This window comes from Asterias amurensis, chromosome 14 (genome assembly GCF_032118995.1).
Source record: "Asterias amurensis chromosome 14, ASM3211899v1".
Lineage (NCBI taxonomy): Eukaryota > Metazoa > Echinodermata > Asteroidea > Forcipulatida > Asteriidae > Asterias > Asterias amurensis.
The window spans coordinates 16,674,596-16,694,282 of record NC_092661.1 but is presented as its reverse complement, the minus strand read 5'-3'; the positions used below and the strand labels follow the sequence as shown (position 1 = coordinate 16,694,282).

Here is a 19,687-nt window from a genome sequence, read left to right as displayed (position 1 = left end):
ACTGTCTTAGTCAGTGACAGCACAATGGTTTAAAGTTGTGCAGTGCTTGCTTAAACTCCCTGTTCCTCCAGTAGTAGATGATGCAATTCAACCAACTGCTGCAGCTGAATAGAAAAATAATAATTACATAAACATTTTTAGGCAACATTTGACCTTTGATGATTTGTATTGATAGAACAATAACTGAAGGCATCCAGCAGAGGCAAGCAGTGCCTGTTATAATGATGACAGTGGTAGCAGACTTTGTACTGATCGGCCCTGGAACATTCTGTCTTCCTTCAATGTTACCGAGGATATTCTGAGAAGCGATCAGTCTTGCCTGACATCGAGCAACTTTCAGAATGTACGCATAAAGTATCAGGATTGTTCCAAGTGAAACTCCAAGAATTACAACGATTAAATACACCAGAGATGGGTAAAGCCATAAACAAAGAATAACAAGCTCAAAGAACTCGTTCTGATCAGTTTGGGTACCTACATATAGAATACAACACCAGGCAGAGTATAGCATTATGGTCAAACTCCATACCAGTAGGATCATGACCTTTGACCTTTTAAGTGTCATTAGCCTCGGATAATGCAGCGTGTAGGTTATGGCTAAGAATCGATCTATTGTCAACATCACCAGTGATAGGACATTTATTGTGAATAGTGCTAATGATAGAAATGGCATGATTTTACAGAACGGACCGTCAACACTTGGATAGAACATGTAATATCGTATATTGGGAATTCCATAGAAAATCCCATTGCAGAGGTCAGAAAGTGTGAGGGACATCATAAACAGCTTGGTGGTTTCTTGGACTCCTCTGACACGACGTAAAACCACGAGGCAAACTGAATTCAAGACCAGAATCAGAGCTTCTGTTATATAAGCTACCACTAATGCTAAAATACAGAATGCATCTTGACAAACTGTGAACTTCCAATTCTCATTCCCATTAACTGCTGACAAACTTGATCCGTTTTCATCCATGGTGTCACAAAGGAGATTTTCCTTTTGTTTACATTAACTTTATGGTTGATGTTTATCCAGGAGTCAAAGAACTCCACAGAATATTAGTTTGGTACAAATTGATGATTTCTCAGTTGCCAATGAAGATGAAAAAGAAAACATTATTCAGAGCATTGTCAATTCATAGCAGATTGCCTCTTATACAATCCATGAACGCTCCAGTTGGAAGTAAATTCCAGCGAATCTGAACGGTTTCCTCCCGTGATGTCAGTGAGGAAAATCGCCTGCATCTAACAAATGTACAGTATATCCAAGATGTCTAAGAACTGAACTCAGGAATTCCTCAGTAAATCCCGGTGTAGAGAGAAGCAATAGATGAGTATCATTATGAGCTGCTTATTTTATTCCCAATGACTCTGCTCATCAGCTGATCATACTCGGCTTTCTGGTCCCAGAACTAAGAATGAAAACTGGGTATACATGTAGCTCATCGATCGACATGGCTGCCCCGCATCTGTGGATTGAGCTTCCTGCTTGTCTAAGAGAGGCGATTTCGATGCCTGTATTCAAACGGCTCCTGAAGACATTCCTGTTCCACACCCAATCCTAATTCATTTGTTTGTTGTCCCAGTCTCCTGTAAAGCGCTTTGTTCTTAAACGCTATAAGTGCTTTGTATTATTATTATTTGTCTCTTGGATTTTCCTTTTGCGATGACGATGAAACCCTTTACCAGTTAAAGCAGCAGTTCAGATTTTGAATACAACGAACAAGTACAAACGTTTTTTAAAAGTTTTTTCCAAGACCAATCAGGAAAGTCAATCGTAGAAATCTCTTCCAGTGTCTGAACTGCTAACATTTATCGACCTCAGTGTGTTTTTTCTTGAAGTGAGCTCCCTTAACTTTTAAATGCTGTGTGTGTCTACCACTCAACCAATAGATGTAGATATTTCAGAACCGTCTGTACAAGTACAAACGTTTTTTTTAAGTTTTTTTCAAGACCAATCAGGAAAGTCAATCGTAGAAATCTCTTCCAGTGTCTGAACTGCTAACATTTATCAACCTCAGTTGGCTTTTTCTTGAAGTGAGCTCCCTTAACTTTTAAATGATGTGTGTGTCTACCACTCAACCAACAGATGTAGATATTTCAGAACCGTCTGAACAAGTACAAACGTTTTTATGTTAAGTCTTTTTCAAGACCAATGCACCATTTATCAGGAAAGTCAATCGTAGAAAACTCTTCCAGTGTCTGAGTCTGAATTGTTGTTATTTATAGGCCTCGGTGTGCAACAGCTTGGAGTGAGCTCCCTTAAATTTTAAATGATGTGTGTGTCTACACTCAACCAGTAGGTATTTCAAAACCGTCTGAAGTCGAAACAGCAAGTCCGCAGTTAAAGTCTAGCATCGTATCATGTAGTTCAGTATCTGTCTGAGTAATTAATGGATACATTTGTAGGTGATACATGTACAAATGTAATTTGCATTTGTATTCAAAAAGCAGAGTTATGCGCATTTAGCTCTTTGATGCGAATATTCATCATCTTGTATTCGTTTAAAAAAAAATGTTTTGTGCGACTCATAATCACTTTAAACCAATGTTTGTATGAGAGAGATTGGCTGTTGCCAGAGTGGTGTTTATATCCCCTTGTGGGAGTTTGTCGAGCTCCCTTGATGGGAAGATCATCTAAAAATAATTAATATAATTTTAAAGGCGAGTGCTAATTACCACCTACATAATTTTTTTATTTCCTCCTGAGCAATTTATTACAAGCTATTAGTTAAGTTATTGAATAGCGCTGAGGGGTCGTTTATTCCAAATGCTCATGACATGTTTCTCCACAATGTAATTTTGTTCCCCTTTGTGATGATATTGACAATACAAATTGCAGCTAGTTTGAGCGTTTCATTCCAGGAAAAGTCTTTAAAGACACTGGACACTATTGGTAGTTGTCAAAGACTAGTCTTCACAGTTGGTGTATCTCAACATATGCATAAAATAACAAACCTGTGAAAATTTGAGCGCAATCGGTCATCGAAGTTGAAATGAAAGAAAAAACACATTTGTCGCACCATGGTCACACGAAGTTGTGTGCTTTATTCAGATGCTTGATTTTGAAACCTCAAATTCTAAATCTGAGGTCTCAAAATCAAATTTGCAGAACATACTTCTTTCTCAAAAAATATGTCACTTCAGAGGGAGCTGTTTCTCACAATGTTTTATACTATCAACCTCTCCCCATTACTCGTAACCAAGATAGGTTTTATGATAATAATTATTTTTAGTAATAACCAATAGTGTCCACTGCTTTTAAAGGCTATTTTTGTTTGTTATGTCTTAATTTTAACCTTGAATTAATTAACTGGCATTAAAGACAGTGGACACTATTGGTAATTGTCAAAGACCAGTCTTCTCACTTCGTGTATCTCAACATATGCATAAAATAACAAACCTGTGAACATTTGAGCTCAATTGGTCATTGAAGTTGGGAGATAATAATGAAAGAAAAAACACCCTTGTCACACAAAGTTTTGTGCTATCAGATGCTTGATTTCGAGACCTCAAGTTCTAAATCTGTGGTCTCGAAATCAAATTTGTAGAAAATTAATTCTTTCTCAAACACTACATGTATGTTACTTCAGAGGGATCCATTTCTCAAAGATCAACAGCTCCCCATTACTTGTTACCAAATAAGGTTTTATGGTTATAATTATTTTGAGTAATTACCAACGTGTCCCTTTAAATGAAATCAACATCAATGAAAGATCTAATGTTTTTGTCACGACCTGTTCCAAACAGCCTTCTCAATTGAGAAAGGTTTTAAATAAAACAGAATGTGTGTCAAATTTCTGCTGACACACACCTTAATCAATTAAAGGAAATCCCAATAAACACTTTGTTCATCCACTTATCAATAGTTTCTGGCCCACCATCTTTAACAGATAAACATCAAATGTATCTTTGTCATTTTATTGGAAATTGCACCATACTAAATAATTTTAATCAAATAATTGTAATACAAATGTAATAGATTTTATTGTGCTGCAAAATTTGTCAAATTTACAAATTCTGAACAAGAAATAATTTTTAACTAAACCCATACCGCTAATTTCTGTTCCATCATTGTGAACTGCCTGTCATTAAAAGCTCAATCAAAATATCCTAAAACTCCCTTTTTGTTGACGAAATTCTTTCGTAACGAAACGCATAATAGTTTCGTAACAGATAGTTGGTTCCAATATATTGTTATACAAAGCACTTTAAATGCATGATAGATTTAGATTATCTTGTGAAGTCAATGACAGCTTGATGATTTAAAGTTGTGCAGTGCTTGCTTAAACTCCCTGTATCTCCAGTAGTATAGGTAGATGATGAAATTCAACCAATAGTTGCCACTGAGTAGAGTAATTGAAATAGCATAAACATTTGTTAGGTTGTGCTGTAAAATCTATGAATGCTTATAAATCATTAGCATTCATAATTTTTAAATTAGCTTTCATAATTTGTGTACAACACCACCTAAAAATGTTTCTGTGAGAGCTGTTACTCTACTCAGCAGCAACTAATAGACGTCACCATTCAAATATGTGCCGTACAACATGGCGTCTGTAAGCATGTGCGTGTGCATGTGCTTATGCATGCGTGTGCCATAGAAACCGAACCGTGAATGCTGCATTCTTCATTAATATACGCGTTTTGACGCGCATACGGCCTGCCCTACAAGATGGCAACTTTCATAGCAACAAAGGGGTTGTTCAATACAGTCTTTTGGTTGAATTGCATCCTTTTATACTGGAAGATACCATGATGAATGAGTCACAGTAGTCTTGGCCCAAGACTATGGTGCTTGATTCTGGATAGTGTACTACGCGCGGTTGAATCGCCAAAGCGCGCCCGCCACGGTAAGATTTAGTTAATTGGACGGCTTGAAATCTAGATTACACTGGTAGCTTGCCAGTGTAGTCTAGATTTCAGAATTTCAGAATTAGGATTTTGAGGTCTCGAAATCTGAGAGCAGATTGTTATTTTGTGCATATGTTTAGATACATGTACACCAAGTGAGAAGACTGGTCTGTGACAATTACCAAAGGTGTCCAGTGCCTTTAATATTAAATGCTTTTAAAAAAATTCAAATTTTTCACCTCGGCTTAGGTTCATCAAGTTTTGAAAAAAATAATTATTTGTTGTCTCACAGCCTATTTATTGCATTGTGTCTTTAAATAAAACTCATTGATTAAATGACATACATGTAAAGCACAATATAACTTCAAAGTTTGGTTGCAATAAACAACCACATTCAAACTAAATCAGATATTATAACATTTTTTTAACATTGAAATCTCAAAAATGTTTATCCTCCATCAAAATGTCGTAACACTCTCGCTATGGAAACCGCTCCTTCTCAATTGCCACTCCAACTCTTTGGAACAATCTTCCGTTCATATCCGTGCCTCAACTTCACTGGACTCATTTAAAACTGCTCTAAAAACACACTTATTTAAATCCAACTAGTCTGTTCAGTCTCTGCTATTTCATCCCACTTTTAATTGTCTTTCTTTTGTTATCATACACTTCCTGTTCAGAGCTTAGAAACCTTGTATTAAGCGCTATATAAATGCATGTTATTGTTATTATTATTTCGTAACAAAACTATGTTATGAAAAAAAGGTAACAGTTACAATAGTAACCAAGCACTTTGAAATGCAGGATAGGTTCAATGTCGAACTGTATATCTACAGTCAGTGACAGCATGATGGTCTAAGGTTGTGCAGTGCTTGCTTAAATTCCCTGTTCCTCCAGTAGTAGATGATGCAATTTAACCAACTGCTGCAGCTGAATAGAGAAGCAGCTATTAAATAACTATTTTTAGGCGGTACTTGATCAGTGATTAAGGCTAATGACATAACGATAAATCCAGGAATCCAGTAGAGACAAGCAGTGCCTGTTATAATGATGACAGTGGTAGCAGACTTTGTACTGATCGGCCCTGGAACATTCTGTCTCCCTTCAATGTTACCGATGGTACTCTGAGCAGCGATGAGTCGTGCCTGATGTTGAGCAACTTTCAGAATGAACGCATAAAGTATCAGGATGGTTCCAAGTGAAACTCCAAGAATTGCAGAGATTATAATTATCAGAACAGGGTGAAGCGATGCACAAACAAATACATGCTCGAGGAACTCGTTCTGATCACTTTGGATACCTACCAAATGTAAATGTAAAATACACCAGGCAGAGTATAGCATTATGGTCAAACTCCATACCAGTGTGACCATGACCTTTGACCTTTTAAGTGTCATCAGCCTGGGATAGTGCAGTGAGTAGGTAATGGCTAAGAATCGATCAATTGTCAACATAACCATTGATGATGCATTTATCGTGAACAATGCTATTGCTACAAATGGCATGATCTTACAGAAAAGACTGTCAACACTTGGATAGAGCATGTAATAACGCAAAGTAGGAATTCCAAGAAAAATCCCATTGCAGAGGTCAGAAAGTGTGAGGGACATCATAAACAGCTTGGTGGTTTCTTGGATTCCTCTGACACGACGTAAAACCATGAGGCAAACTGAATTTGAAACCAGAATTGGAGCTTCTGTTGTTAAAAGTAGCACAAATGTAAAAATGCAGAATGTATCTTGACAATTATCCGGTTTCCAATAATATCCTAAAAAACTTGATCCGTTTCCATCCATGGTGTCACAAAGAAGATTTTCCTAATAATTGTATTTACTTTATTTTATGGTTGGTGTTTATCCACGAGTCAAAGAATCCCACAGAATATCAGATTTGTACAAATTGGTGATTTCTCGGTTGCCAATGACGATGAAAAAGAAATCAATATTCAGAGCATCGTGAATTCAAACCAGAATGCGTCTCGTACAATCCGTGAACACTTTCGAGTTTTTTTTTCTGAACGGTTTCCTTCCGTGATGTCAGTGAGGAAAATCGCCTGCATCTAAAAAAATGTACAGTATATCCAAGATGTCTAAGAACTGAACTCAGGAATTCTTTAGTAAATCCCGGTGTAGAGAGAAGCAATAGATGAGTATCATTATGAGCTGCTTATTTTATTCCCAATGACTCTGCTAATCAGCTGATCAGACTTGGCTTTCTGTTCCCAGAACTAGAAGGAAGGTAGGGTATAGCTCATTCGCCATGGCTGCCCCGCGTCTGTGGGATGAGCTTCCTGCTTGTCTGAGAGAAGCGATTTTGATGCCTGTATTCAAACGTCTCCTGAAGACATTTCTGTTCCGCACCCAATCCTACAGTTTGTTTGTTTGTGTCCCCGTCTCCTGTAAATCGCTCTGTTCTTAAGCGCTCTAAGTGCACCGTATTGTTTCTTGGATTTCCTTTTTCGATGACGACCAAATTCTTACCGGTTTAAGCAGGAGTTCAGATTTCAAATACAATGAACAAGTACAAACGTTTTTTAAAAGTTTTTTTCAAGACCAATCAGAAAAGTCAATCACAGAAATCTCTTCCAGTGTCTGAACTGCTAACACTTATCGACCTCAGTGTGCTTTTTCTTGAAGTGAGCTCTCTTAACTTTTAAATGATGTGTGTGTCTACCACTCAACCAATAGATGTAGATATTTCAGAACCGTCTGAACAAGTACAAACGTTTTTTTAAAGTCTTTTTCAAGACCAATACACTATTTATCAGGAAAGTCAATCGTAGAAAACTCTTTCAGTGTCTGAATTGCAATTTTTCATCGGCTTTAGTGTGCAACATCTTGGAGTGAGCTATGATGCGCGAGACTACACTCAAGGTGTTTCGAAAGCGCTGAAGTCGAAACAGCAAGTCCTCAGTTATAGTCTTGCATCGTATTACGCAGTTCAGTTTCAGTCCGAGTAATTAATGGATACATTTGTAGGTGATACATGTACAAATGTAATTTGCATTTGTATTCAAAGCAGAGTAATGCGCAATTAGCTCTTTGGTGGAAATATTCATCATCTTGGGATCGTAAAAAAAAAAATTGAAAAAATTATTGTTTTGTGCAACTCATAATCATAGACCATAAACCAATGTTTGTATGAGAGAGATTGGCTGTTGCCAGCTTGGTCTTTTTATCCCCTTGTGGGAGTTGGCTGAGTTCCCTTGATAGGTACATGTAGATCAGCTTAAAAAAAATAATAATAATAATAAAATAATTAAAAAGGCAAGTACTCATTTACCACCTACATAATTTTTTAATTTCTTCCTGAGCAATTTACGACTAAATATAATTACAAGCTATTAGTGAATGCTATTGAATAGCGTTGAGGGGTCATTTATTCTAAATGCTCATGAAATGTTACTCCACAATGTAATTTGTTTTTCTTTGTGATGGTACTGACAATTCAAATTGCAGCCATTTGTTAGTTTGAGCGTTTCATTCCAGGAAAAGTCTTTAAAGGCTTTTTTTGTTTGTTATGTCTGAATTTTAACCTTTAATTAATTACTTGACATTAAAATTAGCTGCGATACTTGGAGCGAAGACATGTATTGTTCGTTTTTGAGTTATTGCTTCCAAGAATGTACATTTGTTTGTTTGTGTTATTTTGAAGCAACTTACAGACACTGGACACTATTGGTAATTCACAAAGATCAGTCTTCTCACTTGGTGTATCTCAACATATGCACAAAATAACAAACCTGTGAAAATTTGAACTCAATTGGTCGTCAAAGTTGCGAGATAATAATGGAAGAAAAAAACACCCTTGTCACACAAAGTTGTGTGCTTTCAGATGCTCGAAAGGCGAATTCTGAGGGCTTGAAATCAAGTTAAAATATTTTTGGTTTTAAAATGACTTCTTTCTCGAAAACTACGTTACCTCCAGAGGGATGCGTTTTTCACATTCTTTTTTACTACTACATGTATGAACAGCTGTCCATTGCTTTTTACGAAGTAGTACATTTTTATGATAACAATCACTTTGAGCAATTACCAGTAGTTAGTGTCCAGTGCCTTTAAAGCCATTGGACCCTTTCGGTAAACAGTGTTTTCCAAGGCCCACACTTTGTGTATGTACCACAACTTCTATATCAAATAACAAAAACCTGTGAAAATTTAGGCTCAATCGGTCATCGGAGTCGGGAGAAAACAACGGAAAAACCCACCCTTGTTTCCGCGCGTTTCGCCGTGTCATGACATGTGTTTAAAATAAATCTGTAATTCTCGTTAACGAGAATTTATATTGTTTTGCTGTTTTTCTCAAAAAGTAAAGCGTTTCATGGAATAATATTTCAAGAGAAGTCTTTCACCATTGCCTTCTGTAAACCGTGTAAGTTATTTGTAAATCTGTGAACTTTTTTTTTTATGAACCGAAAGGGTCCAATGGCTTTAAAGCAATACAAGCTCCATAGTATGTAGATGAACGTTTTTTAACAGTGTTTGTATTTTTTTTGTAATTTCCTTGCATTTGCAGTGTATTTGATGGCAAGCTCATTCCTTACCCAAAACGTGAGTTCCTTACAGACGACGACAATGAAGACAAGTCAGACACCAGTAAGGTAAGTCACGTAGGCAACCTAGGTCAGGTCAGAGGTCAGTCACATTTTAGTTTCAAAATGCAAAAAAAAGGGGCACTGAAAGAGTTAACTGTTTCTTCAGTACTCAATAGAGTTGAAAAGGTTCTCTCAAATGGATAGTATACAATTAACAGCACAAATAGATGGTTGGTGTTTATTTGTATGGTGCATGTGCATGCCATGTATTTCAGTTGCTGTGCCATGATTTTGTATCAGAAATAATGCCATCTTGCATTCTCCTATTTTTTTATTTTTTTATTTTATTTAAACTTTGCTGAGCAAGATTTACAAAAAGAATTTCATTTTGATACTGAGTTTTGCTTCTATGTAAATAGGCCCTAACTGACCAAAAGTAAATTTTCAGGCTACAAAGACCCAATTATGAAGTCCAGTCTATTGACATGAATGAAACTTAATGACTGTTGCTAACCGTTGACTGAGATAAAAAGACGGATACATTTTATTTTTATTTTTTTTTTGGGGGGGGGGAGGGGGGGGGGTGTGAATCTGGTTGTGGAAAAGTCAGTGCATGTACATGTCCTTCAAATAATGTTTAGTAACAAATTATGTTTGCTTCATCAAGGGAGGAGATTGAACAAAAGGCATTAAAAGGCCTTGGGGAAAAAAATGTTATTACCATCAAGTTACTTATTTGAATGTTCTTGTTGAATGGAAAACTCAACATTTCAACATTTCAAATTAAATAGACAGTTCCTACATGTACTTCACTAATGTGAGTCAGACAAAGAATGCCAACTTTGCACTGAGAATATTGATGGCCTCTCGGGGACGAACTCTTGGTGGCGCTCTGTATTATATGAAAGAGTTTTTACTGTAATTACACAGCTAAATTAACATCTTGGGGAATTAGACTATAGAGCCTGTCTCAGTCTAATGCAAGTGTGGTAGCCTTTTCTATAAAGAATTTGTAGCGTAGAAAAACTGTGGTTTTACTTTGAATTTCATTCTTACACTTTGCTGTTTTTATTTTTGGCTTTTCCCCCCGCCTGATTTTCTTTTGGTTTTCTCCCGCTTTTCCTTTTGTTGCGTGTGTGTGTGTGCTTAAAAATTTGTTTATCCATGCTGTATGCAACATCCTGCTTGACCTTCGACCTTGGCACTATGACCTGCTTGACCTTCGACCTTGGCACTATGACCTCTGCTGAACTTCACAACCCTTTTATGCTGACTGCATGTTGTGCATGCATGTGTGTGTGGCTGTTCTATGCTGGTGTCATCCTATTGCTGCTGCTGCTGTCAACCATCGCTGCGTCGTTAAAGTCGGGATCCGGTACTCATTTACAGGCTCACCAACGAATGCGCATGGCGCATCAAGCCAGTCACGGGCACAGTGTAGGTGGCATTATCAGCATCTTTTTGCTTTTAGTTTTATTTGTAGAAGAAAAAAAAAAACACTAAAAGAATTGGCAGTCATTTTAACTTTTTTTTCAGCAGTAATTTTCACTTTTTCAGAATATAGAAGGACTTAATGTACACATTCAAAATAATTGTCTAAATTAAGAGCAAAACTTGAAAGAAATAAACAATGAACACCTTCATAAGATGGGCAAACTTTGATATAATGCGATACAATCAAGCATAACAAGTCTTTTGTTGTCCCACATTTTCTTTTATACTTTGATACATTTGAAAAGAGCATTGTCTACGAGCATTGTCTATGTAACTTTTGTAGGACAAAAAACACAATGTCCACAGATTTACACTAAACTTACACAGTTTGAAGATAATGATAGTAGAAAGCTTCCCTGAAAATACTACGTGCTGAGGTGCTGTAGTTTTTGGGAAATGAGTAAAACAAATGTCATGAAAATAATTTTCACCTCATGAGACAAAAATTATTTTGATCATTTACAAACGTATTTTCATGACATTGTTTTACTCATTTCTCATTTCTTCAAAAGTTGTGAAAGTGGAAACACCAAGAGATGTTGGAGAATGAAACTGAGAAAAATGAATTTAAAGTTGAGTTGTTTGTTGAACACACATCACCACATTTTCATTCAATGCTATTTTGACCCCTTTTTGATGTCGTTTATCATGAATAAAGTTGCGACACTTAAATTTTAAATTCGTAATTTTTTTTTACAATTTTACCCATGTTGGCTTGTTTCTCAATTCTGATATTTCCAACAGTGACTCATTTAGCTTAATCGCATCACATAAACTTGTTCATCCAATAATACAACTTTTTTACTATTCTTCTAGACTAGCTGGCCTTATGCTGGTTCCTTCATTTATATTTAAAATAGTTGCAATTCGACCACCAATTTTCCTCTTCTTGTCAATTTGCTCTGCCAAAAGGAAGTTATGCCATTGGTCTTCTAAAGTCATTGAAACATTTATAAATTAGGTTTTGTTTTATTATTATTGTTATTATTTTCTCCAATAGTTTAAAAAAACAAAAATAATATCTATAAGCAGGCATGCAACTTTTCAGCTGATCAGCTGATTTCCTCTTTTTCTTTTCAAAACAGTGCCATAGAAAACTGAAAAACACTGTACAAAAGTTAAATGTGATCGACCATTTCCTTTTTTGGGGTTTTATTAGAGAAAGTTGCATGTCTGTATAAGTTTATAGATCTACTGCCTAAAAGGTAAATTGCAGTGGCTACATTAAAACAAGTTAACAATTTCCGCTCAACTTTTTTAAGTTGAAACATTTTTTGGGATGCTTGGAAACTGTACATGCTGAGCAAAATTCAAATAAAAATCTTTCTCAAGCTTTTGTCATGGCTTCCTTTGAGTTTGCTTTTGCAATGCCACCAAGCCAGCTTCAAAATGCAAAGAGTAGCTGGTAGAGGCAATTTATTTTGGGTAAAAAGCAGTTATATTCCAGCCGACAGGAAACTCAAGAAAGTTACCTCAACTTTACCATCAATCTATAAGCGGTATTTCCAATGATTTTAAATATTCTCAAAAGTACCAACCTTTACTAAAAAAATAGTTTCAACGTGTGAATAGACAGGCTGGTTTAGACTGAACATAATTTAACGTTGATATAGTACAGTGTACATGTAGTATTATATCATTTGGATTTCCTTGATATTTCAATCCAAATATGGACATATTGGGACCCGATTTCATGGTTCTGCTTACTGTAAGCAAAGAACCAGTGCTTACGGAAGCAATGAACTCTGCACTTATGTCAAGCATATTTCATCGGTAAGCAGGGAATGTTTACTTATGCGCGTTTGTACTCCATGTTTCCTAGGCATGCTTCTTACCTAGCTACATGTATAGCGCAGAAATTAAACATTTGCACAGTATGCGGAGAATTGGTGATCATTAGTGCAGAATTTGACAGTAAGCAGAGCCTTGAAAGTGGGCTCGTTAGGTAACTACTCAAATATGACGATGCAAAAAGCCATCCTTTATTGTGTTTCTTGTATAGACCCTATCCACAATGCACAGCGCACATACACGCGCATCTCCTGTCCGCCATTTTGTGTGTCAAAACGTGCACATAAGGAATGGACTCCCCAATAAGGCAGAAAATGGTAGATTTGCATTGTTCGCGGAGGTGCGTAAACACGTGTACCATCCTTTGGGCACGTATTGAAACACAAAATGGCGAACAGGAGATGTGCGTGTATGTGTGCGTGTTGTGAATAGGTTCTATTGTCATTAGAACTGGAATAAAAAGTATGTATATCATGTCTTTATTCTTGTTTTTCCGTTGTCTTTTAGACTGGGGGCTCATCAAGCCATGCACAAGGAGCTAAGAGAATGCGAGTAGCAGCCTCGGCGTCCAGCCACGGCGGGGCACCGGGAGGAGGGATGATGCAGAACGAGTACCAGGCACAGCAGGTAAAGGTGAAGTGTCGGACCTCATAAACGCGTATATTTATACATGTACATGTAGATTAGGGGTGAGAGTCATGTAGTGTGTCATGGCCGAGTGGATAAGAACACCGAACTCAAGCTCTGGTGCTTCTGTTCAGCAGAGTGTGGGTTCGAATCCTGGTCATGACATTTGTGTCCTTGAGCAAGTCACTTTAGCAATTGCTTCTCTCCACCCAGGGGTAAATGGGTACCTGTGAGGGCAGAGATGGTTCTTGTGATTGATTTAGCCGAGTAGCGCATACTAATGTTGCACAAGGCTGTATACTCCCCACCAGGGAGCTGAGATGGTTTAAGGAGTGATTTAAGGCCCAGTGACCAGGGGTAATAATGTGAAGTGCTTTGGGACGCCCTCCGGGTGTGAAAAGGGCTATATAAAAACGGGTTGTTATTATTATTATTATGTTATTTAGCTAGTTCGAGTGTGCACCATGGTTAACTAAACAAGTTCGAGTGTGCACCATGGTTAACTAAACAAGTTCGAGTGTGCACCATGGTTAACTAAACAAGTTCGAGTGTGCACCATGGTTTACTAAACAAGTTCGAGTGTGCACAATGGTTAACTAAAGGTTGATTATTTCAACTCAAACCCAGAAACAAGTACGAGCGAGGCACTATATTGACCCATTTCACCTGACGTCATCATCAGAATAATCTTGGATGCGCCATTTTGGTGGTCAATGTCAACGTGTGTTATTCAGTGAAGTGCGCATTTTTAGGTGACGCAGCGTTTACACGTAAACCTATTGACCACCAACATGGTGAGCGTGGCATCAGTCGCAGCGTGTGACGCACATGCAAGGGGTCAATAGTGGACCATTGGGTGATTTTGCCTGATGCCCAGGATGTATTGAATGCATAGGTTACCATGGAACGTTGACTAGTTGTTGACAAATTGTCGCTGCTCAAACTTGCCCAAGGCAGGCCGACTTCTGTTGCAGAATCAAGTTACTACTTTGTTGCACTGACATGACACTGCCCCCCACCCCTTAAAGGCACTGTACACGTTCGGTAATTTACTCAAAATATATATTAGCATAAAAACTTACTTGGTATTGAGCAACGGAGAGCTGTTGATAGTATAAAACATTGTGAGAAACGACTCCCTCCGAAGTAAGGTAATTTCTCATCAAAAAATAAAAGACTTCTGGCCAGAAGCCTTTTCCTTTCCTATCTGAAAGCACACTAATTTGTACAACAAGGTTGTTGTTTCTTTCCTCATTTTCTTGCAACTTCAACTACCAATTAAGCCCAAAAATCAGAAATAGGGAAAAATTCAGAAGATTTTCATGCCTGTTAGTAGATTGCTACGCATATTATTGCTAAGCAGATTTTAAGCAGTTTTTTTTTTGCAACAGGGTTGTTTTTAAGAGATGTTAAATTTGCATCGGGATAAAGAATATTATTATTATTATTATTTTTTTTTTTAACCCAAACACCCATGTGTGTTAGCACTGTATACTTAGTACTTTCCCGAGTCCTGAGAAAAAATATCACAGGCATGTTACTCGCGTGGGATTGGAACCCACAACCCTTAATTCTCGAGGTTGCCCGGTAGCTAGAGGCAGTTCGAATCCTATGTTTTGGCAGGGGGTTGTTTTTGCTCATTATTCTCTTGCAACTTTGATGACCAAATAAGCCCAAACTTTAATAGGTTTGTTATTCTATGCATATGTGTTGGGATACACCAAGTGAGAATACTGGTCTGTGACAAGTACCAAACGTGTCCAGTGCCTTTAAAAACCAGCCATGAAACTAGTGCATTAATTTGCCCCTTCTTTTCCCACCACCTTACAGAAGCACATGATGCCCGGATACCAGCAGAACACAACGCAGGCCAGCAACCCGGCGACCTCCAAACAGCAACAGGGTATGATGTACACTTCAAACACAGTCCAGAGCAACGGCGGGTCCTACAACCAGCAACATCAACACCAGCAACACCGCTATTAATGCAGCAGGCCTTGAAATGACCCACGACACCCACAGCAATTTCTACTACATGTACATGTACATGTACTTCCAGAGGATCTCTCCATGCCATGTCTGTCGATATCCAACAGGCCTCGAAACGACCCACGGCACCCACAGCAATTACTACCACTCCATGACGATCTCTTCATGCCATGTATGTCGATACTCAATAGGCCTTGAAATAACCCACGGACATAGTCGACGCCCTGGTGGGCGGTGCTTGGCCAGCCTGCCCAGAACTAACACACTTCGTGCAGCACTCTGAGCAAACTACACTGTGCTAGCCAGCACAGACTTTCCACAGATTGCACTTCAGCAGATAAAACAATGAATCATCTTCTGAACCGCTCGCCCTTGGTGGACTGAATGCGATTAAGAGCCCACCACTGAAATTGGTCTAGCTACATGTACATGTACAACACTGCCCACGGCACCCACAGCGAGTGCCGTGGTGCCCTGTCCTTTTGCTGTGGTGCCCTTTGCAAAGCTCCGCTACAAGATAACATTTTCTTCAATGGAGTGGCCCTTACCAGAGGGAAATTTCAAGACCTGGATGCACCACCATGTGCTGCAAATGAACGACTTTGGGACAGCTCAATCCTTTCACATCCTACAATGGAAGGTAGTCTTTTTATCTTTGAGAAATATCCACAAAGGAGACAAACAATTGCCCAGTGAGACACTCTAATAAGTGCATACACTTCATTGCTGGGAAAAATGGAATGCCAAATGTGAACCGGATAAATGTGTTCAAGTTACGACTGTGAATGTTAGCCATTTCTTTCCTGTGTGGTGGTGATGTGATGCTGGAAATGTGCCGTATTTGGTTGTAGTATGTCATTGTGAGTGCATTTCTCAGCAAAAAGTATTAAATATATTGTATATAAATTGTATGTATTATTTAGTATTAAAGTTGACTTGTAGATACATGTACATGTATATTCCACACAGCACTACACTACTGTATATGTAAACACATTGACAGCCAAAATGGTGAAGCAAGATTACCGAGTTTGGTCATTGGACTCTTAGATTGGACTCTTAGACTTAATTTGCTCGTAAGGCACTGGACACTCTTGGCAAGTACTTAAAATAATTGTTAGCATAAAAACTTACTAGGTAACAATTAGCAATTGAGAGTATAACATATTGTGAAAAACGACTCCCTCTGAAGTAACATAGTTTTAGAGAAAGAAGTAATTTCTCACTTAAATAATAAAAGATTTCAGGCCTGAAGCATTTTATTAGGCATTTGAAAGCACACAAATTTGCGCAACAAGTGTGTTTTTTTCATTCATTATTCTCTCGCAACTTCAAAGACCAATTGAGTTCAACATTTCACATGTTTGTTATTTGATGCGTACATGTATGTTTGGACACACCAAGTGAGAAGACTAGTCTTCGACAATTACAAACAGTGTTCAGTGTCTTAAACTATTAAGTACTGTTCTTAGTATTTAAAATAATTTCTAAAGGTCAGACGAAGAAATAAATCATGCACACATACAGTTAACTATTTATTGTAATGATATTTATATCATAATTTATTTTAGTCTTATGTTACGCCATGTCGGTGTCTATTAAGACACCCACTTGTTTGTTATAACAAGATCTTATTGCTCTAATAGAAAAACAACATTTCTTATTTACTGCCTTGCTAATTAACACCATGTGTTCATTAGCTCTTTTAAGAACTCGTCTTACTTTTGTACATTGCCTCAAACTCAGCATTTTTATAACAATTTATTGCCAAAATAAGGGTTACATTTAAGTCCAGTGCTCAGCTTAATCAAACTTGTGGCAATTATTAGAAACCAATCACTCCAGCTGTTTGATCAAATTATGGCCGTCTTAAAAAAAAAACAATAAAAGTTCAGCAGTCCTGCAGAAAACGTTTACAAGGCTTGTGAGTTTCGAAAATTTTGCTTGAAAATGTTTAAAAGGCTATAGCCTTGTGAACTCCACAAATTTTGCTTGAAAATGTTTACAAGGCTATAGCCTTGCAAATTTTGCTTGAAAATGTTTACAAGGCTTGTGAACTTCGCAAATTTTGCTTGAAACTGTTTACAAGGCTATAGCCTTGTGAATTTCGAAAATTTTGCTTGAAAATGTTTACAAGGCTTGTGAACTTCGCAAATTTTGCTTGAAACTGTTTACAAGGCTATAGCCTTGAAAATTTTGCTTGAAAATGTTTACAAGGCTATAGCCTTGTGAATTTCGAAAATTTTGCTTGAAAATGTTTATAAGCCTTGTGAACTCCACAATTTTTGCTTGAAAATGTTTACAAGTCTTGTGAACTCCACAAATTTTGCTTGAAAATGTTTACAAGGCTATAGCCTTGTGAACTCCACAAATTTTGCTTGAAAATGTTTACAAGGCTATAGCCTTGTGAACTTCGCAATTTTTTCTTGAAAATGTTTACAAGGCTATAGCCTTGTGAACTCAACAAATTTTGCTTGAAAATGTTTACAAGCCTTGTGAACCCTGCAAATATTTTGCTTGAAAATGTTTACAAGGCTATAGACTTGTGAACTTCGCAAATTTTGCTTGAAAATGTTTACAAGGCTATAGCCTTGTAAACTCTGCAAAAATTTTGCTTGAAAATGTGAACTTCGCAAATTTTGCTTGAAAATGTTTACAAGGCTATAGCCTTGTGAACTCAACAAATTTTGCTTGAAAATGTTTACAAGGCTATAGCCTTGTGAACTCCGCAAAAATTTTGCTTGAAAATGTTTACAAGGCTATAGCCTTGTGAACTTCGCAAATTTTGCTTGAAAATGTTTACAAGGCTATAGCCTTGTAAACTCTGCAAAAATTTTGCTTGAAAATGTGAACTTCGCAAATTTTGCTTGAAAATGTTTACAAGGCTATAGCCTTGCAAATTTTGCTTGAAAATGTTTACAAGGCTTGTGAACTTCGCAAATTTTGCTTGAAACTGTTTACAAGGCTATAGCCTTGGAAATTTTGCTTGAAAATGTTTACAAGGCTATAGCCTTGTGAATTTCGAAAATTTTGCTTGAAAATGTTTACAAGGCTATAGCCTTGTGAACTCCACAAATTTTGCTTGAAAATGTTTACAATGTTGTGAACTTCGAAAATTTTGCTTGAAAATGTTTACAAGGCTTGTGAACTTCGCAAATTTTGCTTGAAACTGTTTACAAGGCTATAGCCTTGAAAATTTTGCTTGAAAATGTTTACAAGGCTATAGCCTTGTGAATTTCGAAAATTTTGCTTGAAAATGTTTATAAGCCTTGTGAACTCCACAATTTTTGCTTGAAAATGTTTACAAGTCTTGTGAACTCCACAAATTTTGCTTGAAAATGTTTACAAGGCTATAGCCTTGTGAACTCCACAAATTTTGCTTGAAAATGTTTACAAGGCTATAGCCTTGTGAACTTCGCAATTTTTTCTTGAAAATGTTTACAAGGCTATAGCCTTGTGAACTCAACAAATTTTGCTTGAAAATGTTTACAAGCCTTGTGAACCCTGCAAATATTTTGCTTGAAAATGTTTACAAGGCTATAGACTTGTGAACTTCGCAAATTTTGCTTGAAAATGTTTACAAGGCTATAGCCTTGTAAACTCTGCAAAAATTTTGCTTGAAAATGTGAACTTCGCAAATTTTGCTTGAAAATGTTTACATGTGAACTCAACAAATTTTGCTTGAAAATGTTTACAAGGCTATAGCCTTGTGAACTCCGCAAAAATTTTGCTTGAAAATGTTTACAAGGCTATAGCCTTGTGAACTTCGCAAATTTTGCTTGAAAATGTTTACAAGGCTATAGCCTTGTGAATTTCGAAAATTTTGCTTGAAAATGTTTACAAGGCTTGTGAACTTCGCAAATTTTGCTTGAAACTGTTTACAAGGCTATAGCCTTGAAAATTTTGCTTGAAAATGTTTACAAGGCTATAGCCTTGTGAATTTCGAAAATTTTGCTTGAAAATGTTTATAAGCCTTGTGAACTCCACAATTTTTGCTTGAAAATGTTTACAAGTCTTGTGAACTCCACAAATTTTGCTTGAAAATGTTTACAAGGCTATAGCCTTGTGAACTCCACAAATTTTGCTTGAAAATGTTTACAAGGCTATAGCCTTGTGAACTTCGCAATTTTTTCTTGAAAATGTTTACAAGGCTATAGCCTTGTGAACTCAACAAATTTTGCTTGAAAATGTTTACAAGCCTTGTGAACCCTGCAAATATTTTGCTTGAAAATGTTTACAAGGCTATAGACTTGTGAACTTCGCAAATTTTGCTTGAAAATGTTTACAAGGCTATAGCCTTGTAAACTCTGCAAAAATTTTGCTTGAAAATGTGAACTTCGCAAATTTTGCTTGAAAATGTTTACAAGGCTATAGCCTTGTGAACTCAACAAATTTTGC

The 19,687-nt window shown here is 37.0% G+C and overlaps 3 protein-coding genes across 7 annotated transcripts in view; 1 reads left to right on the top strand and 2 right to left on the bottom strand.

Moving 5' to 3' along the window:
* The window catches only part of LOC139947622 (cyclin-dependent kinase 8-like), an 81,382-nt gene extending 64,008 nt beyond the window's left edge, over positions 1-17,374 (top strand). The window contains exons 11-14 of one of the 5 annotated variants that reach the window (XM_071945578.1): positions 9,370-9,454; positions 10,754-10,825; positions 13,181-13,300; positions 15,131-17,374. In XM_071945578.1, the coding sequence (XP_071801679.1) occupies positions 9,370-9,454; positions 10,754-10,825; positions 13,181-13,300; positions 15,131-15,286 (433 nt within the window). In that variant the 3' untranslated portion in view covers positions 15,287-17,374. Of the gene's footprint in view, positions 1-9,369; positions 9,455-10,753; positions 10,826-13,180; positions 13,307-15,130 lie in introns of all 5 variants that reach the window. The other 4 variants (XM_071945579.1, XM_071945577.1, XM_071945582.1 and 1 more) reach the window with 4 other exon arrangements.
* Positions 11-976, bottom strand: LOC139946792 (histamine H2 receptor-like). Its single transcript, XM_071944493.1, has one exon. The coding sequence runs from the start codon at positions 974-976 to the stop codon at positions 11-13; it is 966 nt and encodes a 321-aa protein (XP_071800594.1).
* On the bottom strand, positions 5,691-6,650 carry LOC139947315 (histamine H2 receptor-like). The gene has a single exon (XM_071945212.1). It carries the CDS (start codon positions 6,648-6,650, stop codon positions 5,691-5,693), a length of 960 nt encoding a protein of 319 aa, XP_071801313.1.
* Positions 17,375-19,687: the final 2,313 nt, after the last annotated feature.

Excerpts from the sequence above, each read along its gene's own strand:
- LOC139946792 (XM_071944493.1), bottom strand. The coding sequence starts at position 976 with ATGGATGAAAACGGATCAAGTTTGTCAGCAGTTAATGGGAATGAGAAT.
- LOC139947315 (XM_071945212.1), bottom strand. The coding sequence starts at position 6,650 with ATGGATGGAAACGGATCAAGTTTTTTAGGATATTATTGGAAACCGGAT.